The 20254-nt window shown below is 39.5% G+C and overlaps 3 protein-coding genes and 2 long non-coding RNA genes across 7 annotated transcripts; 3 read left to right on the plus strand and 2 right to left on the minus strand.

Moving 5' to 3' along the window:
- Positions 1-3252: 3252 nt before the first annotated feature.
- Positions 3253-5695, plus strand: LOC111805721 (protein RICE SALT SENSITIVE 3). Of its 2 annotated transcripts, none has more exons than XM_023690925.2 (8): positions 3253-3587; positions 3668-3690; positions 4238-4268; positions 4335-4469; positions 4535-4655; positions 4758-4799; positions 4888-4944; positions 5071-5695. In XM_023690925.2, exons 1-8 carry the CDS (start codon positions 3448-3450, stop codon positions 5533-5535), a joined length of 1014 nt encoding a protein of 337 aa, XP_023546693.2. In that variant the 5' UTR covers positions 3253-3447; the 3' UTR covers positions 5536-5695. The 2 variants fall into 2 exon arrangements, with proteins under 2 accessions (XP_023546693.2, XP_023546694.2); XM_023690926.2 differs by having other exon boundaries at positions 3257-3587; positions 3671-3690.
- A 206-nt stretch (positions 5696-5901) lies between these two features.
- On the minus strand, positions 5902-10099 carry LOC111805720 (potassium transporter 6). Its single transcript, XM_023690924.2, has 8 exons — positions 9668-10099; positions 9075-9567; positions 8916-8969; positions 8059-8319; positions 7918-7970; positions 7572-7695; positions 7226-7480; positions 5902-7104 (listed from the first exon to the last, which is right to left on the minus strand). Exons 1-8 carry the CDS (start codon positions 9704-9706, stop codon positions 6023-6025), a joined length of 2361 nt encoding a protein of 786 aa, XP_023546692.2. The 5' UTR covers positions 9707-10099; the 3' UTR covers positions 5902-6022.
- A 937-nt stretch (positions 10100-11036) lies between these two features.
- On the minus strand, positions 11037-12511 carry LOC111805923 (uncharacterized). The gene is made up of 2 exons (XR_002816719.2): positions 11541-12511; positions 11037-11455 (listed from the first exon to the last, which is right to left on the minus strand). It is a non-coding gene; the product is annotated as an uncharacterized LOC111805923 (long non-coding RNA).
- A 196-nt stretch (positions 12512-12707) lies between these two features.
- Positions 12708-14851, plus strand: LOC111805924 (uncharacterized). 2 transcript variants are annotated; one of them, XR_015422931.1, is made up of 3 exons: positions 12708-12865; positions 12945-13658; positions 14650-14851. It is a non-coding gene; the product is annotated as an uncharacterized LOC111805924 (long non-coding RNA). The 2 variants fall into 2 exon arrangements; XR_015422930.1 differs by having other exon boundaries at positions 12709-12865; positions 12945-14851.
- A 2036-nt stretch (positions 14852-16887) lies between these two features.
- LOC111805898 (benzaldehyde dehydrogenase, mitochondrial) lies at positions 16888-19945 on the plus strand. Its single transcript, XM_087128504.1, has 11 exons — positions 16888-17074; positions 17431-17565; positions 17710-17852; positions 17921-18074; positions 18169-18398; positions 18472-18561; positions 18661-18834; positions 18909-19046; positions 19134-19271; positions 19346-19407; positions 19488-19945. The coding sequence occupies exons 1-11, from the start codon at positions 17005-17007 to the stop codon at positions 19759-19761; spliced, it is 1608 nt and encodes a 535-aa protein (XP_086984630.1). The 5' UTR covers positions 16888-17004; the 3' UTR covers positions 19762-19945.
- The last annotated feature ends 309 nt before the right edge of the window (positions 19946-20254 follow it).

Here is a 20254-nt window from a genome sequence, read left to right on the forward strand (position 1 = left end):
ACCCTAAACCCTAAACCCTAAACCCTAAACCCTAAACCCTAAACCCTAAACCCTAAACCCTAAACCCTAAACCCTAAACCCTAAACCCTAAACCCTAAACCCTAAACCCTAAACCCTAAACCCTAAACCCTAAACCCTAAACCCTAAACCCTAAACCCTAAACCCTAAACCCTAAACCCTAAACCCTAAACCCTAAACCCTAAACCCTAAACCCTAAACCCTAAACCCTAAACCCTAAACCCTAAACCCTAAACCCTAAACCCTAAACCCTAAACCCTAAACCCTAAACCCTAAACCCTAAACCCTAAACCCTAAACCCTAAACCCTAAACCCTAAACCCTAAACCCTAAACCCTAAACCCTAAACCCTAAACCCTAAACCCTAAACCCTAAACCCTAAACCCTAAACCCTAAACCCTAAACCCTAAACCCTAAACCCTAAACCCTAAACCCTAAACCCTAAACCCTAAACCCTAAACCCTAAACCCTAAACCCTAAACCCTAAACCCTAAACCCTAAACCCTAAACCCTAAACCCTAAACCCTAAACCCTAAACCCTAAACCCTAAACCCTAAACCCTAAACCCTAAACCCTAAACCCTAAACCCTAAACCCTAAACCCTAAACCCTAAACCCTAAACCCTAAACCCTAAACCCTAAACCCTAAACCCTAAACCCTAAACCCTAAACCCTAAACCCTAAACCCTAAACCCTAAACCCTAAACCCTAAACCCTAAACCCTAAACCCTAAACCCTAAACCCTAAACCCTAAACCCTAAACCCTAAACCCTAAACCCTAAACCCTAAACCCTAAACCCTAAACCCTAAACCCTAAACCCTAAACCCTAAACCCTAAACCCTAAACCCTAAACCCTAAACCCTAAACCCTAAACCCTAAACCCTAAACCCTAAACCCTAAACCCTAAACCCTAAACCCTAAACCCTAAACCCTAAACCCTAAACCCTAAACCCTAAACCCTAAACCCTAAACCCTAAACCCTAAACCCTAAACCCTAAACCCTAAACCCTAAACCCTAAACCCTAAACCCTAAACCCTAAACCCTAAACCCTAAACCCTAAACCCTAAACCCTAAACCCTAAACCCTAAACCCTAAACCCTAAACCCTAAACCCTAAACCCTAAACCCTAAACCCTAAACCCTAAACCCTAAACCCTAAACCCTAAACCCTAAACCCTAAACCCTAAACCCTAAACCCTAAACCCTAAACCCTAAACCCTAAACCCTAAACCCTAAACCCTAAACCCTAAACCCTAAACCCTAAACCCTAAACCCTAAACCCTAAACCCTAAACCCTAAACCCTAAACCCTAAACCCTAAACCCTAAACCCTAAACCCTAAACCCTAAACCCTAAACCCTAAACCCTAAACCCTAAACCCTAAACCCTAAACCCTAAACCCTAAACCCTAAACCCTAAACCCTAAACCCTAAACCCTAAACCCTAAACCCTAAACCCTAAACCCTAAACCCTAAACCCTAAACCCTAAACCCTAAACCCTAAACCCCAAACCCCAAACCCCAAACCCAAACCCTAAACCCTAAACTATATTTACTAGAGATTGTATTAAGACTAAACGGTGAAGAAAAAAAAATGTGGCCAAAAAATGAGTTACAATAAATATTTTTTTTATTATAATTTGTGTAATTTTCAATTTTGATTAATTGACACATGTTTTCATTTAAAACCCACCTCAAGATTGACACATATATTTAAACAAAAGTTTATTAGAAAATAAAATTTTGGTGCAATTACTGAGTAATAGTTACAAGCATGAAATTTTGGTTTTGTTGGGGGCGAAGAAAACAGCGAGATTGCAGCAGCAGGGAGTCAAGGACTGGAGCTGGTGAAAGGGGTTGCATTTTTTGCAGTGAAATGTTAGGTTACAGTACTTAAAAGGCAAGTGTTTTTCTTTCCATTATTTCTCATTTTCCCTTTTCTCCTGTTGGCTTTATGGACAGGTCCACTAGCTTTTGTACACCAATATGGTCACCAATAATGCCTTCACGTGATGTATCCTGGAGTTTTTCTTGGTGCAAGTTAAAATTCCACTATATTTTCATGTCCCCAAACCGCCCAACCTTATCTTTTATCTCCAATTTTCTTCTCCCTTTTTAAATCTTTTAAAAACCAATCATGTTTCATTTTCTTTGTATTTTGGAAACCAAGATTTTGCATCAGTTTTAACAACTAAATCATGAGCTTATCTTCAAACTTTAGTTATTTTTACAATTACTTTTCAGATTCTATTTTTAAATTTTTATGTGAGACTTAATTTACAATAATGGAAATGAAATGATTGTACTTATTAGACAAGGCATTTCAATCACTCAAACAAAATACACTATAATGATATAATATTTACGCTGATTTAAGTTATAAATTATAAATACGATGTATCCGAACATTCCACAGCAATATAAAAGCATTTTAAAAACAAACAAATACGACATGGGAAAGAATGGGAGAGTCTGGTGCATATGTATACGTTATTATATATTATACAAGATATAATATATAAATGTATACATTATTAAATAAGAACCTTTAAATTATTAGATAAGCTCCCAAAAAAATAATTTTTTTAAGGCATAAGGCATTAAGGATGATATATTGATTTACTCCATTTTTAGTTCAAGAGATATGACAAAAAAGGATACTCCGATTAATCTCCGTAAAGGGTTGAAAGTAAGCTTAATTGAGTGATAATTAAGTAAAACTACGTATTTTGGGTGAAGAGAGTAGATATTCCCATTTTTCAATCTAATATATGATTTCTTAAAAGGAGGAAATAGAGTGATGGGGATAGTCAAAGGGACAAAATAAATGGCTGACAAACTTTTGTTTTGTCAGGCTGGGTAAATGAAAAGCAGTGGGGGGGGTTGCCTTGCTCATCATTCATTGGGGAAGTTGTTGGCGCTTACGCTGGAATATCACCCAAATTTACCATTAACACAGCTTCCCAATACATTTCCTTAAGTATGCATGAGACCAACTACTGAATGAACCTGTGTCTCCTTAAAAACGTCAAGTCTACATGCGTCACCAAATTAATAATTAGGAAACAAACAACTTAATTAATGATTATGGTAATTTGTTCAGGTTTTTTACTTTAAAATATTTTTTTAAACACTTACAAAGTCCAGAAAACTGTGTTTCTGCTATCAGTTAGTTAAAGAGTAATATTTAACTGTTAGCTGGACTTAGGATTATAGATAGAGGGGGATACGAATGTTGGAAATCAATAAAGACTACTATACAGTATAATCTAATAATTCATTTGTTTTGTGTGTGTGTGTGTGTGTGTGAGTTTCTATGAGAGAGAGAGAGAGAGAGAGAGAGAGAGAGATTTGGTTATATAAAGGAGGTTGGGTTGTTTGATTTTTGCTGTCTATGAGAGATAAAGAGAGTAATTAAGGTTTGCAAGTGTGATGGAAGAACATGTTGTAAGCCCATTAGCTGTGAGTCATCTTCTTCAACATACGTTGAGAAGTCTGTGCGTCCATGAAAACTCTCAGTGGGTTTATGCGGTGTTTTGGAGGATACTGCCAAGAAATTACCCTCCACCCAAGTAAGCCCAAAACCAATGGCTTCCACTTTTAGTATCCTAATTAATATAATAAAATGCATTACTTGCATTGGTGTTCATAGCAGATGGGATGCTCAAGGCGGTTATGACTGTTAGACGAACACGACTCTCCACAATGGTATGATATTGTCCACTTTGAGCATAAGCTCTCATGGCTTTGCTTTGGGCTTCCCCAAAAGGCCTCATACCAATGGAGTTAGCATTCCTCACTTATAAACCCATGATCATTCCCTAAATTAGTCGATGTGGGACTTCCATCATCCAACACCTCCCCTCGAACAAAGTGCGCCTCCCCTTAATCGAGGCTCGACTCCTTTGGAGTCTTAGTCATTTTTGACTGCCTTCGAGGAGGGGCTTGACTCCTTTTCTTTAGGAGTTCTTTGTTCGATATTTGAGGATTTGAGGATTTACCAATTTATTGGCACGACTAAGTTTAGGGCATGGCTCTGATACCATGTTAGACGAACACGACTCTCCACAATGGTATGATATTGTCCACTTTGAGCATAAGCTCTCATGGCTTTGCTTTGGGCTTCCCCAAAAGGCCTCATACCAATGGAGTTAGCATTCCTCACTTATAAACCCATGATCATTCCCTAAATTAGTCGATGTGGGACTTCCATCATCCAACAATGACAGATCAAGAGGGAACAGAAGAAACTGGTACACACTGCAGTTTATGTGCGCACTTAATTTTTAATTATATGTCTAAACGTTGAGAAATGGCAGGATACTAGTCTGGGAAGATGGTTTCTGCAACTTCGCCGCCACTTCATCGTCAGCCAGCTATATTGCCAATTGTCAGGGACTTCAACCAGATCTCTTCTTTAAGATGTCGCATGAGATCTATAGTTACGGAGAAGGGTAAGTTGTTGTAACAAATTCAAACCAATTCAATCAATTTCTTCTAATTCTTTTACCATTCACAGTTTAATCGGAAAAGTCGCGGCCGATCATAGTCATAAGTGGATTTACAGTGAACCAAATGATCAAGAAATAAGCTTGTTGTCGTCGTCGTCGTCGTGGCACAATAACCACTCAGCTGACATAGTACTAATTATTTTAATTAACCATCTCTGTTGTTGTGTTGTTTATTAATTTCCCATTTTGTGCCTCTTCAAGTAACTAAAAGAATCATGCATGATTTTACAGCAACCTAGAACTTGGGAGGCGCAGTTTCAGTCGGGCATAAAGGTATAGTTGACCAAACCAGGAGGTTAGTTAGATCGAATATTTCTGACACCCTTAATTGGTCTTGCTAATTAAACCCATTGTGTTGCAGACCATAGCTCTTATAGCGGTTCGGGAAGGAGTTGTTCAATTAGGAGCTATTCACAAGGTTCTCTCTCTACTTATAAACTATATATTTACACAATTTGAGGGATAAAAATTAATGATTGCCAGTCTGATTCTAATTTGTTAGTAACATATATGTACTTACTTTCCTGTTCACTACATATTAAAGGTGGTTGAAGATTTGAGCTGTGTGGTATTTTTAAGAAAGAAATTCCACTATATAGAAAGGATTCCGGGTGTGCTTTTGCCACATCCGTCGTCGTCGGTATGTCCTATCAAGCTGGTCGATGGGTTTGGCGAGTCAGATATATGGCAATTCTCTGGAAGAGGAGGAGCAAACCCTGGATATGAGCTTTACGATGGCCACTCGTACTTGAACCATCAATTGATCAGAGTAACTCCCTCCATGAGCAGCCTTGAGGCTCTCCTTTCAAAGCTACCTTCGGTGGTGCCTTTGCCGCTGCCGCTGCCGCTCAGCTCACAGTCATCACTGCCACTACAACAGAGGCAATTACAGTCCATATCCATGGAAAAGGTGGCCAAGGAAGAGATTGACCAAGAGTTATATGTGGATGAGACCAGCACTTCCATCTCGCCGCCTTATCGCTATCATTGTCAAAATCAAGAATTTTAGCTGCTATGACATGCATGCATGTCTATAGTTCTATTTACATTGTTGACATTACCCACCATTTTTCCCCTGTGCAGCTTTGGAAAAGAGATTTGAAACGGGAAAAGTTGTTAAATCTCCATTCAAATATATACTAGAAAAATAATTATAATAGGTTCTGACACGATAGGACTTGTTCTTTATCTAAAACAATTCTCTTAAATCACTTTGAGCCTAAGGCAAGGGTAAAATATTTCTAAACACTTTCTTCTTAAATATTTATTTACAATCTACAAGATAATGTACATTTATTTGAGAATGGTCGGGTTCTTATGAGGTATCATTGGGTGGGGCAACATAAGAATTAAATGGTAGTTGGAAAGGACGAGATTGAAAACTCAAACAAGGTATATACAAGTGTAAAGATTTAGCGAGTAAGATGATACAAGATGTACAATTAATAGAGATTTTAGGTGGGTGTGGGTGTGGGTGTGGGTGTGGGTGTGGGTTTTCAGAGATGGTACAACATTCCTACCTCAAGAGTAGACGCATGAGGTAAATTGAGGGGGTAACTGGGTCCCCTGCTATTCCTCCTTAACAATTCATACCCATAATTAATTATAAGCTTTCGTAGCATGCTGGATCCTTGCTTTGCTTTAGTATGCGCCTGACCCAATATGTAAGCAACTCCTGCTTCCCTTGCTTCCATCAACTCCTGCAGTTCCTCCATTGCTGTTGCCTCAACTTTTGGACTCTCCGGCACAATAAACCTCACCCTTTTCCTGGGTGCCCGGACGATACAATTCCGACGTCGTGGTGACATTATTTCCCTATGCTCAGACGTCTCCCCCAACTCTTCATCACCATCCTCTTGCATTTGAATTCCGTCTCTATGCGTACAGCACATTCCAACTACTGTCATTCTCTCATTTTCCTTCCAAATATCATCCTCTGCATTAGCATTGCAACCACTGGATTCCACCTTCTGTGATCTTATAAACTCAGCTATACTACATACAAGATCTTTTTCAAACTCGGTGTCATCCTTGTGCACATCTCTGTATCCATATCGCACAACGCACCTGTACAACCTGTACTCACGGGCTCCAATTCGACCAACTAGGAACCGCTCTTCAGGTTTAACATGTGGGACTGGAACAGACTTGATGCAAAGAAAAACCACCACCTGGTGGAACGCAGGAAGGTTGGTCACGAAGTGTGAAAACATTGCTGGAAGCCCTGAGACAAGTTCAGTGTGCACAATGCCAATCCCGCGGACTCGGACAATACCTAGACTGGATCCCACACTAAGCAACCAATTCATTGAGACCTTATTTTGAAAATCAAATTCATACTTCTTCAGCGTTCCATAGTGCCACACATACATAATAATCATGAAGACCACGGCAAGCACAATGGGAACCCATGCTCCTTCTAGAAACTTAATGAGAGAAGCTGAAAAATACATGGCTTCAATTGACCCAAAGAAGACCACAAAGCAAATTGCTAGGACAACACTCTGGTGCCAGCAAATCACAATGACCAACGACATTAAACAGGTCGTCACCAACATCACCGTGATTACTGCCAAGCCTGTTTCACCGAAACAAATAAATATATAAAACCAGCACGCTCATTTAGCCTTAAAATCATGGAACCAAGTGTATCTCCAAGAAGAGGCAACACCCAGCAATCATTAATTGTGGTTTCATACCTGATGCATTACCCAAACGTTTTGTATCTCTGAAACCAATTGTAACGGCTAAGCATAAAAGCATCAGGATCCAATTAATCTCAGGGATATAAATTTGACCATGAATTTTAGATGATGTATGGACTATTTTGACTCTGGGGAAGCAATTCAAAGCAGAGCATTGCTTAATAATCGAGAAAGTTCCAGTGATGATGGCCTGGCTTCCTACTACAGCAGCAAGGATGGCAATTACCAGAACAGGCCAACGTAACTTCTCTGGACAATAAATAAGAAGCACCTAAGATCAGATCAGATCAGCTGGAAGCAACCATATTACATAAATATCATGTAAAGTAACTAAAAGTACCTGGAACAGATATATAGAATCCAATTCGATAATCATTTGGTATCGAATGATGTTGAGATAGATACGCAGCCTGCCCCATATAAGCTAAAACCAAAGATGGATACACCATAAAGCTAAATGCAATCTGTCACAAATTATTTGACAAAGGAAGCTTCTTCAGATCAGAGATTTACACGAACAATTACATACAGATTGAAGATGAACTTGCTCAGATACAGTCATTACGAGAATATTTCTTTTTTTCAAACAAGACCAATATAGATCTCAATCAGGATTCATTTTAAAACCAAACGCCAATACGTATGATTCTTCAAAATCTGAAACCAAACCAGAGATACCCAGTTACCTGGATGGATGATTGTGAAAAGTGTCCAAGATCAGCAAACATGGCTTCTGAACCTGGAAGAGTCGAACAACATTTCATAAACTAACGGAACATTCTGCCTCTGAAAGGATGAATTTCAAAAATTGTATCACCATTGGTTACCAGTTATACAAAGTAGAATCCCTCCTAGTGACATCCAACCTCCTCTCCTTGTTTTCTTCAAGAATAGGAACATATGATAAGGAGAAAGTGCTTGATAAACATGAGGATTCCAGTGAATGATGTTGTATAAACCAATTGCACTAATGCACAGAAGCCATGTTGTAACTATAGGAGCAAACAAGAACCCAACCCTGTGCGTTCCATAATGTTGAAGGGCGAACAAGCCTATGAGTATGATGCACGCAGCTGGAACTTCCACATCTGCGATAATATCAACGTTTGAAAAGGAACTCTTGCCTGGATCAAGCATGTTCTAATGAACTTCGAATAACATTTTATAGATGCACGGCTGCAGTAGGTGTTGAAGGGTCACTACATACATGTATCTACTAGTGACCCTTCAACAGTAGGTACTTCAGGCACTAACAAAATTTTCCAAAAGAAGGAAACCTTCACGATACATTGGAATTCAAAATCAAATACACTGTAAAATCAACAAGCTTTTACTTTGTCAGAGATGAATCCAACAGAGCGAAATTCGTCACCATCTTTCTGTTAAATCGCCAATAAACTCAAAGTTTTAAAGCTGTTGTGTTTTAACAAATTTAATTATATCAAGATTTTAACATTCCCCCTCTCTTGTGAGCTTAGAAATGTATAAAAGGCCAGCAAGTGAAAATCAATATTAGCAAGGGTTCAAAGCTCTAATATCATGTTCAACACCAATCAAACCAAAAGCTTGAGCAGATGGATTATGGTAAAATTAATTACATTAATACTATAACACATTCAACCACTGGTTCAATGGCAAACAAAGTGATGATGATCCAAAAATGGAGCAAGGTTTTAAATCTTACATTTATGATGCTGTTTTGACATCGTGAACTCCAGTCCAGAGACAGCAGAAAAAACTACGACAGTCCAAAACAAGACCAATTAGTTACAAACGAATACCCTACGTCGTTTGTTTGTTTGTTTCTTAAACTCACAACCCAGAAAGGGAATGCCATAAATACCAGAAATAGCAGGCGTTAAGATGCCGTCGCCAATTACCATACACGTCCCGATCAAAGCCAGAATGAGCAAAAGTGTCTGCAATACCTTATGCGATTCTAACGTGGATTTCAGCTTAGATGCAAAGCTTTTTTTGGGTGGCAAAATTATGGTTTCTTTCTTGTACTCAGCCAGCTCCTCGTCTGCCGCTTGAACATTGGGCAACCAGCCGACTCGGGCGTGTCGACACAACAATGAGTAGAGAGCAAAAGTCCCTCCCTCGCCATTATCGTCTGCTTTGAGCACAATAAATACATATTTGAGCAAAGGGACAATGGTAAGGGTCCAGAAAATGAATGACAAAACGCCGTAAATCTCTTCGTTGGTCTTCGAGTGTTCAATGTCTTCTTCAGCAAAAGTGTTCCTATACACGTATAGAGGTGAGGTGCTTAAATCACCATAGACGACCCCAAGACTCTGAAAAGCTAGAGTCAGAACTGTCTTCCATGAATCCTTCTGCAATTAAAGGGAGGGTAAATTAGAAACTAAGATGGATTCTCATTCAGAAACTGTGGAGATTAGGAATTAATGCAGAGTTGAGAGATTTTTAGCTCACCTTAGCATACTTGGGATAAACCCCAGTTTCCAGATCCATAAGCAGAGGGCTCAAAATTTGAACAAGACCATGGTTGGAGAGAATACCGAATTGTTGAGATACGAAGTTAGGCGAATGCAGCAAGGAACGTGAATATCAATCAATATGGAGAGAGATTTATTTAAAAAGGAGGGGAAAATGTTTGGAAAAGAGATGAGATAATAAACGTGGGTTTTAATTGAAAATAGAAAAGCAGGTGAACCACCACGAATTCAGACAAGGCAGAAAAGGCAAACACGAAAAGACACAGCGGGAGGATGGTTTAGAGGTTTTAGAGCGAGGGTAATCAAGTTTTGAGGTCCCTAAGAAGTTGGCCCGACTGCTATGAATTCTGGAAACCTTCTAATGGGAATTGGAGCGAGCGAATTGAGTGGATGGAAGCTGACGTAACTTCCAAATTCTTGTGAGATCAACTAAACTCATATCTAATAAATAATCTTTATTATGCGATTGATTGAGTAATTATGTTTTTGACAGTAGGAGAGAACATAATTACTCATTTCAAGCTTCAATTTTTACCATAGGAATTACTGTATTAATTAAAGAATTACATTTTTTCTATTCTTTTTTTAGTTCAAAAAAAGGGAACACATATGTATGTAAGGTAAGAGAGAACACATTTTTTCTATTCTTTTTTTAGTTCAAAAAAAGGGAACACATATGTATGCAAGGTAAGAGAGAACTAAAGCGTCAGTTTTAGATGGATTCATAATATTAGTAGTCATATCCGTAGTTTGAATTTTGAACAAAGTTGACTAAGCTTTTCCCTCATCTTCTTTGTTCTTCCTCCTCTCTCCATCAAACCTCTCTCACACACACATTTCTCACCGACAATTCTCATCGGGGAACTCGACAAAACCCCAATAATGTTGATTTAATTTTGTTGTTATGCTAAGCAATGTTGAGAGGGAGACGCTTTTGATTAACTGAATTTTTGTAGTCTATTGATTGTGTAGACATTTATATCTTATGAGTTCAATAGACAAACATATTATTAATGTTGATTTGGTGAACTAATTTTTTGACGTGGATCTCATATGGGTTTTATTTTTTATTCTTGTTTTTAAAGTGAGGTGGTTGGTTTTTGTATTGTGTTCGGACATTGATTCCTTAAAATAAAATTCCTTCTTCGTGAATCCTGATCATCAATGACAAGTGTCATATATGTATGGCTTGTGACATGGAAACCCACCATTATAATATATCAAAGCTTATCCACTTCATATAACATAATATATATATTCTCATGCAATGGCGTGCCCTTTCCTTATTTTTATATTAAAGTTTGTGCTGTTGAAATGCATAAACAAATATTAGAACCAGACAACACTGAAGTCGAAGCCATATTTTATTCCTGTGTTATGTATTTGTGTAATAATATATACAAAGATTTGGCGTGCTGGGTGACGATGACCTTCGTTTTTTAGGCCACAGTTATTTTTTCACGTATTATCTTAATAATTCTTGATATTGGTAAAGTTTATACAAAAGGTGCAAATCAGTCTGGTTGATAATTCTTAATAATTCTTGAGATAGATTTCTCTTAAGCTTGTCTAGGGTGTCGTCTGGTTCTGGCGGAGAAATTAATAAAACGCCTAATTCTAGTGGTGGTAAAATGTGTTGGTAGACAAGGCATTTGGTTGAAAATGAAGACCCAAACCAATCCTCATTTTGCTATTGAATCAACAACACCTTCTTGCCAAAAGTTGTGGAAACGTTGCAGCCAGATATGATGATCACATCTTATCTCTATAAGCAGAAAAGAGTAGTTAATAATCATCTGGAAATGCTTGCCCAGGATATATGTTGGAACTGTAGTCCATGCATAATTTACCGAGCCTTTGAATACTTGGCGACAGTTTGCCACTATGTCTCCAATAACGTGCATCTGAAGCCATGTACTCTGCCCGAGTGCACACACAACGCCTCCTGGTCCAAGAGCTCTGGCTACCGATTCAAAGATGGATGGCTTCTCAAAAAGCTGTTGTGCAGGACCTGAAGATGCACTAAAAAATTACAACTTGAAAAGATACCCTCAGGCAGATAGTTTACCTATGGGATCAGAAGAATCCACTATAATAGCATCATAAGTCCCTTCGGGACAGCCTTCAAAAATGCAACTCCTGTAAACGTTTAAAAGCAAGAAGAATCCAAGCAGAAGTCCATGGCTAGGGAGAAAAAACTAAGCATAGCTGACTACCATCGCCAATATGAAGTGTGACACGTGGATATACAGCTAAGGGGGAAAAATTATAATGTTCACAGCATATTTGTCCTGTTTATTTTGCAGGAAAGATTATAATGAAGACCCACATTTGTTTTAACTAAGATACTTGTTAGACCTTCCATCTCAAAGATGTATCCCAAAGATGTATGCAACTCCTCTTGAGCTAGATGTCCCATAAAGTTACCCAAAAAATTGACTTCCACAAAACTCCCCCTCTTTGAAGTTTGAATAGAGGATGTAAGAACACATCCATAACCACCGTAAGACAGATCTATTACAGGCCAAGAAAATATCACAGGATTTCTTACTTCTAGGCTCCACATTTGAATTTGAAGCCATAGCCAGCAATAGAGAGTGTGCAAGAATGTGATAATCGCATGCAAATTGAGAATGGCAATAGATCTAAATGAATGTTGAACTAAAGAGTCAAATACCAATTTTAACAATATTCATATGAACTCATGTCACTTCAACGAAAAAACACAAGAAGGGGTCTTCTCAACTATTTTGTTCTCCATTTACTAACTACCCAGAAATTTGATTGTTGGCAATAGATCTAAATGAATGTTGAGTTAAATTACATCAGCATCAACTAAGCAAGCTGAGAAATTCACAGAGAGATATAAAAAGCGTGCCCAATTCAATAAATATTTGTAACGTATTAAAAAAAAAAAAAAAACGGCCGAGGGGCAAAATAGACATTTTACCCCTCAGCCCATTATAGGGGTCTTGAAGGTCCTTCCTGCAAAAGAAAAGTGTGAGAGAGAAGGATTGAGAGAGAAAACTGAATAGCCGGAGTTTTTCATCGGAGAGTCGCCGACGGAATCCATCTCCTACTAAGACCTGCTCTCTGGAGTTCTTCTTGGAGTGAAGTAAGAACTCGTGTTGAGGTTTCCTCCTCTTTCGTCAAGATCAGAAAGAAAACCCGCAAGGTAAGATTTCGAACTATACCTTCCAGATCTGAGATCTTTGTTTAGGAGTAGGATGTTTAAGTCTACTACCTTCATCCAGGGAAGATCTGCCGCTGATTTGGTGAGGAAATCGGACGAAACGTCCGGATCTGAGAACCTTTCCAAGAACGGTAAGGATGTTACCGGACCTCCTTCCGACGCTCATAACTCACCCGTATGACTAAGCAAAAATCAAGAAAAAAATATTGGCACTAGGTTGATAGATGATCTAAAACTTTGTTGAAGAAACCATTTCTGTTTGGATTAAGAATCGAAACATAGAAAATAGAGAGAACCTCGGAAAAACTTGATTCTCCGCTAGGAGAGATGCCGCCGGCGTGCCACGTGTCAATCAGCTAGAGGGCCGCGTGCGCCAATCACCTTCGAACACGCGTCGAGCGCCGCCTGGGAAAACGCGGCTCCAGCCTCTTTGCGACACGCGTCGCCGGCAACGCAACCCGACCCGCGCGGCGAACCAAACCGAACCGACGACCCGCGGTCCACCCGAGCCACTGCGTCCGAACCGAACCCGCGACTGCAGAAATCTCTGGGCGCGTGACACTCGCGCGTGTAACCTGCGAGTGGTTGCTCTCCGGCGCGTGGCTGGCGCGTGTAATCTTATTTTTGGCCCGTTCGACTTCTGTTTTCCTATTTTCCTCCTGATTCCAATCCTAAACCCATTTTATATGAAATAGGATCTAATTGAGGAAAAATCACCGCCTTTCGATATGCCAAGTTTGTGTGGAAACGCTGTGTAAGGGCACACATCATCCAGGTAAGTCACCACACGGAATTCTAGGAAGTAATACTTGTAGAAGTCGTTTGGGATGTATGCATGCTAGTTTAATTATCTTAGGTCGTAGTTTCCCGTGACAATATGTAGGTAATTGATTATTAAAGTAGGATGCATTATGTGAATGATTATGAGAATTACCTTAGTATTGTTGTTATGTTTTAAGTTTTGGCTTATTATTATATGGATATTCTATGCTGAAAGGAGGATGAGAATTTGTGAAATCTGCGCTACGGGAGTTAATGGACGTTATCACCCCATTGAGCTTGTATGTTTACTTTGCATGAAAATTGTTTGATGATGTTGGAGGATAGTTATGTACATACTCATTTAATTTTCATGGCCACTTTTATGATTAAGTCGAGAGATTTATGGTTAGAGCGACAAGCCACCAAGGAATAGACTTAACCTTTCCCTATTAGTTTAACAGACCATCACGGCACATGAAACACCTTTAGAGTACCCTTAGGCTACTTGTGTGTGGATGGTGATATAGCTTCGTGGGGACGAGCGGGTTCCTGATCAGGACTCGACTGCTCGATAGTCGTTTAGTATGGGAAACAGGATACCCACGTCGTAATTGACCATTTAGCTGGATGGAATAGGGGAGGTAGCCCTCCCGAATACAGGGGGATTATCATGGGACTAGGGGGTTGCAGCTCACTTCCTAGGCGAGACCCCAGGTAATCTCATACCCATGCCGAGGTAGCCACTCGCAAGGCACCAATCCAACACAGGTTAGCATAACAGGAACTCTAGGGGTATAAATAAAAGGTCTAAGAACCAAAGAAGTCCGAAGGGACAAGTTCGAAGGGGGAGCCCTAATGAGATAAGACCAGAATCAGTTGTTCTAGAGCCAAAGGAAAGTCTGCGATTGTTTGCTAAGTTTAGAGTGCGACAAGAGCCTACAAATAGGTGGCTTACTGAGTATAATTTTTATACTCATTCCTGTTATACCTCCTTTTTTTTTCAGGTACGTGAGGCATCGAGTCAAGAGAGGGCGCGTTGATCGATGTGGGTTGTCATAGAGGAAACGTGTCCTGGGGCTTTGTCTAGTTTACTGAATGGTACACTTTGTCTCTAATGTTTCTTTTCTTGTTTTTACCTAGGCACTTATGTCCTTTTAGTAAAGATACTTTTTTTTTACGAAATGAATGAAATTCTTTTGAAATAAATGTTTTCCTTGAATTTCTCGTTTATACATTACATATCATATTTCATGTTAGTCACGGCTTGAAGATTATGTATTTCGGGTCGTGACAATATTCAATACACATCAAAGAAGGGCCAATAAGAACATCCGCCACTGCCCAAGAGAGAGGACAATCCAAACTACTTAGGTGAACTGACAAAAAGAAAATGCAAATTAAACTGTGGACCTGTCCTCAGCTACGGACAAAACCATTAGCAAATTACATATTTTGGAATACATCCATCTATTCAATTCAGGCGGGCCAATAACTTAACGGCCTAGGCCCACCACCAACACACGCAGGCCAATAACTTAACGGCCTAGGCCCACCACCAACAGATATTATCCTTTTGTGCTTTCTCTTTCGAACTTTTCCTCAAGGTTTTTAAAACGCTCCAGAGAAATGTTTCCACACTCTTGTAAGAATGTTTTGTTCCCCTCTCCAACCAGATATCACAATCCACTTTCCTTGGGGTTAGCATTCTCGCTGGTACACCATCCGATGTCTAGCTCTGATACCATTTGTGCCCACACCGTCCGTAGATATTGTCTTATTTGGACTTTCTCTTTTAGGGTTGTTCTCAAAGTTTTTAAAATGCTTGTATTAGGGAGAGGTTTCCATACCCTCGTTCCCATCCCCCACCAACGTGGAATCTCACAATAACATTTCTAAAGGGACGAATAACATTTCTAAAGGGACGTATTATTTCAGGCTAAGCATATCTCGTTTCAGGGTTGTTCTCAAAGTTTTTAAAATGCTTGTATGAGGGAGGTTTCATACCCTTAAGAATGTTTCGTTCCCCTCTCTCACCAACGTGGAATCTCACAATAACATTTCTAAAGGGACGAATAACATTTCTAAAGGGACTATTATTTCAGGCTAAACATATGGACAATTTTGGCTGAACCTATGATACAATTATTAGCAACCAAATCAAACGAAAAAATAGAAAAACATAAATTTTATGAACGCAAGTAATATTATAAACAGATAACCAAGTGACAGAAACAAGCGGAGAATACTGATCTACGCTGGTGCATTTAAATAACTAATAAACTGCATCTTCCTATCCCCACGTAAAACACTCCAGAAGAATAATTTGAAGCGAAGCAAAGCAAAGACACTACGGGTTCGAAAGCAGAGAGAGCAGAAGTGAATGCAAACCCACCAGGCCACATTGGGTTCATTTTCTAATTTGTAACTGTCCCGGTGGTATGAAATTTTGATAGAATTGTAGTAGAAAAAATCCTTTTTTTTTTTTTTTTTTTTTTTTTTACAGTGGTTGGGGGTTAATAAGGAGAGAAGAGTATAATTAAGAGAGATTAAACATGAATCAAAGAAATTAAATATGTGAGTAAAAAGAAGGTGAATTTGAGAATGAGGATGAAGGAGGCTGAGAGGAGTGGAAATGAACATAGAAAGCTCCGAATCGAGCGTAAATGTAACGTAGAGGGTGAAAAGCATCGAAACCAAATACGTCAACTTCAACGGCGGTGGCCATGAAAGTTGACTTCACAACGTATGCGCGGCGCCGGATTTGACCGTTACACGTTTCCAACTGCAGCGTGACGTTTTGAAAGATTTAAGATCCGTTTTCAGATTAAGCTTCTTACCCCTTCTTCTATTTTTAGCTTCCTCCATTCTCACCTCTTTGTAATTGAATTCCCAAAATTTAATATTTGAGCGTATCTTCCTAAATCTGGATTCCATTGGGTTGGTGGGCATTCTATCAGTGGTGTGCTGTCATTTCCATTCTCCTCCAACCGCATGATCACACAGACTGAATGCCTCACGTTTCTTCGACCGATCAAATGGGAGACTTTAAGATTTTTCCTTTTCTTTCCTTTTTTCCTTCCTTTTTTGGGAAAATGCGAAAGCGCTGCCAGTTATATTTTATTTAATATACACAACCATTCATTTTGAATTGTCGATCTAATACGTAAAGTCGGGAGTCAATACTAAAGCTTATCATATCTAAACACTATATATATATATATATATATATATTCGGCAACAAAAAAAAAAAAAAAAAAAACAGTGCAAAAGCAATCATTCAACACCCACTCCCCGAGCTTTCTCATTGAGTAACTATTTCAAAAGGAAAGATTCTTTTGGTGATTCTTCACGGTCAGGTCATGGCGGGTCGGAGGCTATCCTCGCTCTTATGTCGTTCCCTTGCTTCTTCGCCTGCTCTCCTTTCCAAAGGTAACACAAACACTGAAACAATCGGTCATCATGTTTAATTTTAAGCTTTTTTTGGTAAATCTTTCCAGTTTTTCTAATCCGCAAACAGAGAGATCGATCGATTAAAGGAAAAAAATAAATAAATAAAGCGTATGAAAATTTTCATCTTTGACAAGTCCGTGAAGCGAATCAATGGATCCGGTAGAGCTGTATCTCCTTCCTTTGTGTGCGGATGTGATGAGTGGGCATGTTATGATAAGAGAAAAGTTGGAGTTTTGAATGTTGTTTTTATGCCCCTCTGTTGTTTTGCATCATTCTTCTAATCCTGCTTTTTATAGATCCTTAACTGTTAACTGATTGGAACTCTGTTTGATCAGGGAGGAGGCCTTTGGGAGGCACAACAACTGGCAAATATAGCACTTCGGCTGCTGTTGAAACCCCGATTACTCCATCTGTGAAAGTGAATTACACCCAGCTATTAATCAACGGACAGTTTCTGGATTCAATCTCAGGTACAGTTTCTCAAATCATTGAAATTTGTCCACTCTCATGTCCATCATGGATTTGATTTGAGCCCACATTTGAAGTGCTTCTTAGAAACACTTTTGAAGTAATTAGAAAGTCAATCCAAATGTACTATGTTTTTGTGAATTCAGGAAAAACTTTTCCTACATTAGATCCAAGGACTGGGGAAGTCATTGCGAATGTTGCTGAAGGTGACGCCAAAGATGTTGATCTTGCAGTTTCTGCTGCACGCAAGGCATTTGATGAAGGGCCTTGGCCTAGGATGACTGCTTATGTGAGCTCATCATATATCTGCTCCTTCCCCACTATTAAACTGTAGGCTAATCCAAAACTCGTCTGCAGGAAAGATCAAAGATAATTTTGCGGTTTGCTGATTTGGTTGAAAAGAATGCTGAGGAAATTGCAGCACTCGAAACTTGGGACAATGGCAAAACATACGAACAGTCAGCAAAACTGGAAGTCCCAATGTTTGTACGCATCTTTCGATACTACGCCGGTATGTGTTGTCGAGGTTTCGGGCTTAGTTTTTGGACAACATGACTTATCAATCAATGTGTTAATGAGACCTGCATCCGCTACACTTACCTCAGGATGGGCCGATAAGATTCACGGACTCACTGTTCCAGCTGATGGCTCGTATAATGTGCAGACCTTGCACGAACCTATTGGTGTTGCAGGTCAAATCATTCCATGGAACTTTCCTCTGCTCATGTTTGCTTGGAAGGTTGGCCCAGCATTAGCATGTGGGAATACTATTGTTCTGAAGACAGCCGAGCAGACACCTTTGTCTGCTCTCTATGTGGCCAAGCTGTTGCATGAGGTAGATGCCCAATTATCAAAACTCTTCTTTTTTACTTTACATCAAGCTTAGCTATTGCATCTTTGAATGGCAGGCTGGACTACCTGAGGGCGTTCTGAATATTGTTTCCGGTTATGGACCCACCGCTGGTGCTGCTCTTGCCAGTCATATGGAAGTTGATAAGGTAGTTATTATTACAAGACTCATAGTTGGTTGTATTGAGAAGGTCTATTCTAAAAATTAAAAAATAAAAAATAAAATAAAACATCTCTTGCTCTCCCAGCTTGCTTTTACTGGATCAACCGAAACAGGGAAAGTAGTACTTGAACTAGCTGCAAAAAGCAATCTGAAGCCAGTCACATTGGAGCTTGGAGGAAAATCCCCTTTCATTGTATGTGAGGATGCTGATGTTGACAAAGCTGTGGAGATGGCACACTTCGCTCTCTTCTTCAACCAGGTTCGTCAAACAACATTGATGGTATGGTCACAACCAGATTCATCTTCCACTAAAACTATTATGTTCTCTTACAGGGACAATGTTGCTGTGCTGGTTCTCGTACTTTTGTTCATGAAAAAGTATATGATGAATTTATTGAAAAAGCAAGGAAACGGGCTGTGAACCGCGTTGTTGGTGATCCGTTCCTAGGTGGAATTGAGCAAGGTCCTCAGGTGAGGGAGCAAGTTGTGTTACCAGTATTTCTTTCTTTCTTTTAGACCCAACTCAACCAACATGTTTGTGACTGAAATGATGCACAGGTGGATGGGGAACAATTCAAAAAGATTTTGAGATATATAAAATCTGGAATTGAAGGAGGAGCCACTCTTGAAGCTGGAGGAGAGAGGTTCGGTTCCAAGGGCTACTATGTCCAGCCAACAGTTTTCTCAAACGTCAAGGTCCGTATCTTTTTGTTAGCTTGTTATAATATTTTAAGCATTCTCCTTCTAACATCATCATTCTGTGTATTTAGGATGACATGACAATTGCACGGGAGGAGATTTTTGGTCCTGTACAGACAATCTTGAAATACAAGTGAAAACTAGTTTCTAATTTTGAGTCCTTCCAAATGAATATGATGAATAAGGGTTGACTCAGTTTTTTGGTGAGTGCAGAGAGATCGAGGAGGTGATAAGGAGGGCAAATGCTAGTCGCTATGGGCTGGCCGCAGGGGTGTTTACTCAAAACATCAACACAGCCAACAGGCTGACGCGTGCTTTGAGAGTCGGCTCTGTGTGGATCAATTGCTTTGATATATTTGATGCTGCAATTCCTTTTGGAGGGTACAAGATGAGCGGACATGGGCGAGAAAAGGGCATTTACAGCCTCAGTAATTACCTGCAAGTGAAGGCTGTTGTCACTCCTTTGGAAAACCCTGCTTGGCTTTAGGATGGATGGATGGATGGATCCCCATGCATGCTTTTTCCCCTTCTTTTTCTTCACATCGGCACCAATAAAATAAAATGTATGCCAGTTTTAATCTGAATGAATCATTGTTTCACAAATCTTGTTTCTGCTTCTATGTCTAATTTAGAATCAAGATTCCATAAGTATAATAATCATACTTTCTTGATTCGTTCCTTTTCTTTCTCTTTCCCACAACAGAGATTTTGAACTAAGAAGTTTATCTCTAAGAAATTGATTCATAAACTGTAGCCAATGGAATTGTTAGGGTGCTGCCTATGCTAAGGCAACCTAAAGGCTGCCTTCCGGATGAAACGGAAATATACAACTATGCCTTCGGTTTTGGGGGACGCCAGAGCAATTGAATAATATTTACCTAAACCAAGAGAACGCAAGTAAGCCCTCGGCAGTTTTTGTTGGAATAAACTAATTTCAACTAAGGATCTCAGCTGTTCATCCATTGGACACGAACGGCTGA

This window comes from Cucurbita pepo, chromosome 11 (genome assembly GCF_057944985.1).
Source record: "Cucurbita pepo subsp. pepo isolate OVF chromosome 11, ASM5794498v1, whole genome shotgun sequence".
Taxonomy (NCBI): domain Eukaryota; kingdom Viridiplantae; phylum Streptophyta; class Magnoliopsida; order Cucurbitales; family Cucurbitaceae; genus Cucurbita; species Cucurbita pepo.